This window comes from Colobus angolensis, unplaced genomic scaffold (genome assembly GCF_000951035.1).
Source record: "Colobus angolensis palliatus isolate OR3802 unplaced genomic scaffold, Cang.pa_1.0 Scaffold291, whole genome shotgun sequence".
NCBI lineage: Eukaryota > Metazoa > Chordata > Mammalia > Primates > Cercopithecidae > Colobus > Colobus angolensis.
The window spans coordinates 1,660,364-1,668,195 of NW_012116166.1; the positions used below are offsets into that span (position 1 = coordinate 1,660,364).

Here is a 7,832-nt window from a genome sequence, read left to right on the forward strand (position 1 = left end):
AGCACGCCGCCTCTCACACGGACAGAGAGCCTCCCAGAGTCCATCAACTCTGCCACAGACCTGCATGCACATAGAGCCAGCCCTGTGCTGGCCTTCGAGGGACAGTGCAAGAAGGTGTTAGCTACCTCCAGTACTCAAGGAGACCCAGAAAGCCACTCTAGAGGTGGCGAATCCTGCCACCTCCCCCAGCCGCCGAGCCTTCAGCAGACATCGCAACCCAGTACGCTCTCCTGCTAAGTCCAGGTGCAGCCTCAGACTTCGGGAGCTGGCCTGAGATGAAAGCAGGTCTGGGGCCTTCCTGAAATAAGAGCCTAAAGCCGGACACGAGGGCAGTTCTTGGTGGTGTAGGGACAAAAACAAGGGCAGTCCAACATGTTAGGAGGAAGCAAGCAGGAGGAAGCCTTCCTGGAAGAAGAGAGACTGCAGCTGGCCACAGCTGGCCAGGAGAGCTGCGTGCACGGGCAGGCGAGCAGGTGCAGGACCAAGCCAGGCTGGCAACTGGGGGGTGTGAAGTAGGACAGAGTCCACATCATGTGCCCCACCGTGGAGCCCCAGGTGGGGCCCTAGATCTTCAGGGTCCACTCAGCCCAGGACAGTGTCGGTGGGATGGAGGACCTTTCTGCTTCCCGCATCCTTCAGAGCCATCCCTAGGGCACAGAGGCGAGCCACCAAGGGCCAGGAAACTCCTGTAGCCACAGTGTCACCAGCTGGCCCCAGGCCCTATTCTCAGGGATGCTCTGGTCAGAAGCCTCTAGGTGGTGGTCCAGGAAGATGGAGAAGGGATGCCAGAACCTCGGGGCTCTGGAGCAGAAGCCACGCTTTAGTGTGACTGGCATTTCCTGAGCCACTTGGGATCCAGAAATTCAGGGGACACAGAAACGTGAACGTTGACCTGAGTGCATCCCATGACAATTTGCAAAGCTACTTCCTGGGCATCAGCTGGTGGACCTCACAGCAGCCCTGGGAGCAGGGAAGGAACCCAGTGCCCTCTGGGCAGAGGGGCCGAGGCTCAGTGTGCTGGAGAGACTCAGCACAGATCTGACAGTGGCAGTGTCTGCATCCAGGCTTCGACCTCCCCGTCGCTGCCTCCATTTCACTGTGCCCCCAGCCCTGAGCTCGCACTGCTTCCCTGACGACATCAGGCCAACCCTGCGGGAGGCTGGTCAGACACAGGGGACCGAGGCTGGCAGGAACGGGCACTGGGAGGCCGCCACAGATGCCCCAGGCCCCCATAGCATCTCCACTTGAACCATTAAACAGTATCCTGCCAGCGGGGAACCCTCTCTGTGGGTCTGGAGAGCTCAAGGGAGCCAGGGCCCTGACCCTCCGGCTGACCCTTGGTCATGACATGCCAGCTCCATGATTTCTAATCACCAGCCTTGCCATTAAGGTGAAGGAAGCACATGGGGAAATAACAGTTTATTTCCAACAGATCGATCTGCTGATATCCGTCTGGCCCCAGCCTCTTAATTCTCCATAATGTCAAAGCAATTTTTGGTTAAGTATACAGTCTGTCCTCTACTAAATTAAACTAATAGATCTAGTGGGAAATAAAACCCCAAGTGTATCGAGAATATTAAAAATAAAAAAATAAACTCTCCATGAGTCTATAAGATTTATCTTGGCAAATGATTAAATAACACACACACACAGAGGCTGTAATAAAATCAATTTGGGGGTGCTCAGCTCCACCGGTCACCTCCAAGTTCTGGCCACTCCTCTCCCCTTAGTAACACCACTCCTGCCAAGCACCTGGGTTCAGGAGTGGCTGGGCAATGCCCTCAAATATCCCATGCTGCATCATCACAACACCAAAGCTAGCAAGGCGTGTGCATCAACATACAGACTGTTGCTGTTAGGGCCACACCCCAGGTGCTGAATGACCGGCTCTCAAAACCAATCCTCCCATTCACCCACTGCAGGCAGCAACGCCAGTACACCCATTTTACAGATGAGAAAAACGAGGCTCTGAAAGGCCAAGGCAAGGCCAGGATCTGAGCCAACGCCCATTAGACTCCGCAGCCCTGGACCTCACTCTGTTTCGTTCTGCTTTGCTTTGTTTTGCTTTTTACTTAATTGTCCATTTGGCTATACATGGCTCAGGCCATGAGGCAGGATCTTGCTTTGCTAACACTCATCAAAGACAGCATCTGGGCTTTCCCTGTGGAATCCAGAGGCTGGCACCCCAGGGAGGGCAGAGGAACCGGGAAGGGTGGGGCGAGGCAGGCTGGCCTCGGGACTTGGGCACGGGAGCCCGCTCTGAAACCTTCCCATCTTCACTGCACCAGATGCACTGCTGTTTGCTGGGGCCAGCTCTGCAGGCAAAGGGGGTGGCCAGCAGAGGAAGGTGGGAGGTGAGGACACGTCGAATGGTCTCTCCTCAGAGCCAGGACCCAATAAGGAGGGGTCCATGGCAACCACCTGGCTTCTGCACTCAGCTCCCAGTCACTGCCCCTCTAGGGGATGGCAGTTTCCCATCTCCCGCCGCCCCTCTACACTGCCATCAGGGTCAGAACTCCTCCTTGTCACCAAGCCCAAAGCCTTACCCTGTCCTGTCCCCAAACACCACTGCTGCTGATCCTGTTATCTTGGAGTTTTCTCTTTGTCTCAGTGAATTTCCCAGATCTCCTGCCTCCACCCCCTTGCATGGCACCTACTTGTCCTATCTCAGCCAGATTCTACTCTGCACTTAGGCGGAGCTCAGGAAGCCTCCCCAGGCAGGACTCACCACTCACCTCTCCGGGGGGGCCCTGCCAGGGCTGGGATTACTATGTGCTTAGCTTGATTCCCCATGAGGCTCTGAGCCTCATAGCCAGGGCCACATCTTGTTTAGCTCTGAGCCCCACTCTTCTGGGCACAGGAATCTTTGATGTGGCTGCAAAGCCCAAGCGCCCCTTGCCCTGCCTCCTATCCCACTGAGCCCCCCTCGCTCACATGCCACGCTCTACCCCCAAGTCCCCTCCCATGGACTTGGTGCTTGTGTGTCTTCTGCCAGAAGCATTCTTCCTTCCCCAGGTCTGCTTGGCTGACATCCCCAGACCTTCCCCTACCACCAAAATTCCTGCTACGTGCGGGTGTGCGCCACACGTTTTCCAGCGCTGGGTAAAATATCAGACTTAGTTTTTGTTTATTCTCTGGGGGTCTGTCTCCACCCGCTCCCGGGTACAAATGCAAATTCCCTGCAGGCAGGAAGCCCATCTGTCTTGCTTATGGCAGCATCCCCTGTACCAGCATATCGTGGGACACGCGCTAGATAAATGATCAGCCTTCAGGACATGTTGGCTGGAAAAATGTCTGGGGTGAAACAGGCCCTGCCTGGAGTTTCTCCCATTGTGTTCCCCTTCTCTAGACCATCCCCAAACCCAGCTGATCCTGCCTGTGACAAGGAAGCAAACAGCCCAAGGCTCTGAAGATGCAGTGTGATGGCACTGACGCAGTGATGTCAGGCCAGACCCTGGGGCCTGGCAGCTGTGAGTCCTGTTGCTGCTGCTGGCCAACCCCTGGCTGACCACGAGCAGGCTTGCTTTGCCGAGCGCAAGCGCACATGGGAAAGGGCAGGCTGCCTCCCTGATGGCCCTGGTGACAGCAGGGGGCCCTCTCTTGTCTCCGTGCAATGCAGGGGCTGGCACCTGCTACCCTTCTCCTGGAATTCAGCACTCCAAGTTGGTGAGGACGTGGGGCAGGTAAGGGCCACAGGAACCCAAAATGTGAGCCATTTCACTTGCCCCTCCTTCCATCTTAGGGGCATCAATCACTGCTTCCCTCTCCAGCAGTACCCAGCAGTCCCTGTCAGGGTGCAAGCAGGGCCAGGCCTCCACCCCTCGATGACCTAATGTGTACCCTTGGAGAGGCGTCTTCCTGGGACCAGACTTCAGGCTTTATCCCTGACACTGGTGGCGTGTGAATGACTAAAATGGCCAAAAATAAAAGCCCCCATAAATCTGCTATTTTCCTATAAGCTGTCGGGTACACAGAGTGTGCTGGGATTATTGATAGAAAAGTTTATGGATGGGCTGCATCTTAAAATCAAAATACATTACCCAAAATCAATGTTGCCGTACATGGTACAGGAAGGACAGGAAAGGTCAGTCGAGATAAGAATACTGAAACCCCAACTCCAAGAGGACCTGAGCATTAAAATAAATAAATTTTGAAAGTGAGTTCCAGGAAAAACACTCACTTAGGGCTGTAATTTAAGGGTGCTTTCACAAGAGGCTGGGCAGTCTTTTTAAATAGCGTTTTTTAAAGTGCCTCTGAGAGTCCAGTGAATCCATCCACAAAATGGTATTGACAAGCACCCCAGCTCTCAGCCCTATAATAACAGCTCATAACAGGTAATGAGTGAGAGCTCCAAGGCTGGGCACACAGTAGCCAGGCCCTGGCAGAAGCAAGTCCCCTGGGCACAGCCAACTGGGCAGGGCAGCCAACCCGTGGCCCCATCAACCACATTACAAGAGGATCCACCTCCAGGTCCCTGTGCACAGCGACTCCACAGGCATTTTATAGCTGTGGGTGGAGGGAGGGGAAAACCGTGTTAGTTCCCATTGATGACTAATCAGGACTAGAAACAAAATGATCATGAAACGCTCTCAAGTCCATCGCTTCACATAACCACGATTCACTGCAAACAGGTCATCTTTTTTAGGAGCCCGAGAGATACTACAGTAGGTAGAGCTGAATGGCTGTGTCCCCAGAGCTTAGTGTCCCTTTGGGAGAAGTGACCCGCATGCTCCATCCCAGCCCCCTTCTTTAGAGTCTCCAACTGACAGACCACATCCCACCAGGACATAGTAAGAAGGAACTGGCTCCCCTGCCGGGAGCGGGAAGCCAGGCTTGGCAGAGACTGGCAGGGAAGGAACCCAGTGCCTTCGGAATGACAGGAGCTGCAGTCTGGTCTTAGCTCACTAATCCTCCAACTAGCCAAAGGGTTAAGTCGAAGAGACAAAAGTCCCTGCCCTGCCCATGGAAAACCCACAGCAAAGGGGAGGCAATGTCCCCTTCCCCAATGATCCTAGCAGGATTTCCAGTCCGAATATTTACTAGGCTTTAACTACGGGTCAGGCCCAGCTGGCAGTTAAAGACACAGAGAAAGCCAGTGTGGTGGCTCACTCCTATAATCCTAGGGCTTTGGGAGGCAGAGGCAGGAGGACTGTTTGAGGCCAGGAGTTTGAGACCAGCCTGCACAACACAGCAAGACCCCATTTCTACAAAAAATATTAAAAATAAAAAATTAGCTGGGTGTGGGTGCATGCCTGTAGTCCTAGCTACTTAGAAGGCTGAGACAGGAAGATGGCTTGAGCCCAGGGGTTCAAGACTAACCTGGGCAACATAGCAAGACCTCACCTCTACGAAAAGTTTAAACATAAAATTAGCCTAGCTACTTGGAAGGCTGAGGCAGAAGGATCGCTTGAGCCCAGGGGTTCAAGACCAGCCCGGGCAACATAGCAACATCCCATCTCTACAAAAAAAAATACATAAATTAGCAAGGCATGGTGGGCTAATCCTCCTGGTGTCAGCATGATTACTCTGGAGGCTGAGGTGCTTGAGCTCAGGATGTTGAGGTGCAGTAAGCTAAGATCGTGCCACTGCACTCCAGTCTGGACAACAGAACAAGACCCTGTGGGAAAAAAAAAAAAACAGCGAAGGTGGGTCAGCTGCTGTCATCACAGTCTACAAGGCAAGGCAAAAAACAAATAGACGAAGCTGAACAGACAAGAAAGAGACTACAAGTGTAGCTCAGGCTGCTCCTTGCTCCCATCAGTCAAGGGCAGGGCCTTGCTCTTCACACCAACTCAAGGCATCAGGACACAGTCTTACCTGGAGCAGGGAAGAGCTTAGTGTTTTGGTTAATATTTAGGACCCCAGAGTAAGACAGACTTTGGGTTGATGCGTCACTCAGCCACTTACTAACTATGTGACCTTGGGCAAGTTCCGTAAACTTCTGAGCTTCATCCATAAAATGGGGTAAAATCGCAATGTCTACCCCTGGAGTTGTGATTGAGATAAAATGAGCTCATTCATTCATTCCATAAGTATTTACTGAGCTCCTACTCTGTGCCAGATCCTGTTCTAGGCGCTAGAGATACATCAGTGAACAAAGCAGGCAGAGTCTTAGAGACATTCAACAAGGAACTCAGTAAATAAGGATGTGGTCCCATGTGTTGGAAGATGGCTGGTGAAATGGAAAAAATAAAGGAAGCAGAGTGAGGGCCTGGGAGTGCTGGGTGGTGGGAGGAGAGGCAGTGTAGACTGCAGCGTAAAATATGGTGGTCCAGGCGGGCTTCATGGAGAAAGTGACTGCTTGACCAAAACCAGAGCACAATGGAGTCAGCCAAGCAGGTATCTGTGGGAGAAGCATGTCAGCCAGACGGCACGGCTGGTGCGAGGGCCTTGAGGTAGAAGCATGCCCAGCGTGCCGCATTGTAGGAAGGAGAACAGTGTGGCTAGGGGAGTGTGAGCTATGGAGAAGACAGAAAAGATGAGGAGATGAAGGAACGGGGTGAGCAGGAAGCAGAAAGGCAGATGGCTTGACCTTGGTAGCCACTGCAAGGCCACTGGTGTTTATGCCAAGTGAAATGGGAGCCACTGCGGGGTTTCAGCAGTGGAAGAGAGATCTGATTTCTCTGTGAGAAGGAGCTCTTTGTCATGTTGAGAACTGATGCCTGGAAAGTGTCTAGTACATGGAAAGCATGTGAAAACATGTATCTGTCGCTCTTAGAGCAATATCAACTCATGCAGTGGGCAAGAAACACCCAACCCCACATGGAGGTACAGGGATAAATTACTTCCAGATAATTCCCTCTAGCTACAGGGATTCTCCCATGGGCATTGCTGATCTCTAGCATTAGCCTCTGCTTGGATCTGGCATCAGGAAAGGAGACTGCTGCCTCTCCAGGTAGGCCACTGCACAGTGGGCTAGTTCTTTCTTCCGAACCCTGCTTGGAATCAGTCCCCAAGTGAGCCTGCTTTCCTGGAACCCCACCATGGTCCTGAATCTGCATAGCGCGGTACAAGTCTGCCCTCTCCCTTCAGAAGCTGAGGACAGCAATAGGGCCTGGCAGGGTCTTACATTTGGGGGTCCAAAGTGGTTTCTAAGGGCACATGGGATTTCCTAGGAAAAGCTCCTGCCATGACAGAAGGAGCTGGCAACTGACTCTGTGGAGCCCCTGGAGAGGAACTTGAGGGAAAGGAGGGAAGTCCTACAGGACCCCCTTTTTCCATCTGCCCCCAGCAGAAGACCTTAGAAAACAAGGGCTTGATAGATGAGCCACTGTGAGCCAGCGGGTGTGAGTGACTCCTGGGCCATAGACGAGGAAACTGAAAGGCAGGCACTGGAGGCATGAAGGGCTGGCCCGGGGCACCCGCTAGCAAGGACAGCCTTGGAGGGGGCCAGCAGCTCCTCCCCTCACAGCTCTGCTGTGCTGGCCGCCTGCACCAGTGTGGCTGCTGGAAAGTGTTTTCCCTCTGGGTTTCCTTCTCCTTGGCTCCCGGGGAATCCTCTGGCGGTGCCTCTGGGAGGCTAGTAGCCGGGGAATCAGGCACGTGAATCCACCGGACTGCCCCACCCCAACCTGAGGTCAGAGCTGAGGCATAGAGGCCGGGGTAGGGGCAGAGGTGCTGAAATGCACTAGCTGGGGACTCCAGGGGGAAGGAGAGAGGAGAGACCCGAGGCAAGTCTTAGGACTCGCCTCTGTGACTATGACTACGCGCTGCGTCCGAACCACATGTCCACCCCGCGTTTCCCTTCGGGGACCAGACCACGCTCCCTCAGATGGCTGGGGAGGGGGCAGGCTCCCTCCGGGTGAAGGCTGGGGGAGGTACCGGGATGCCGC

General features: G+C 53.9%; 1 protein-coding gene across 1 annotated transcript in view; it reads left to right on the plus strand.

Annotated features, from left to right (window-relative positions):
* The first annotated feature begins 372 nt into the window (after positions 1-372).
* The window catches only part of VSTM2B (V-set and transmembrane domain containing 2B), a 96,770-nt gene continuing 89,310 nt past the window's right edge, over positions 373-7,832 (plus strand). The window contains exons 1-2 of the mRNA XM_011949174.1: positions 373-473; positions 3,620-3,683. Coding sequence (XP_011804564.1) covers positions 373-473; positions 3,620-3,683 — 165 coding nt within the window. The remainder of the gene's footprint in view (positions 474-3,619; positions 3,684-7,832) is intronic.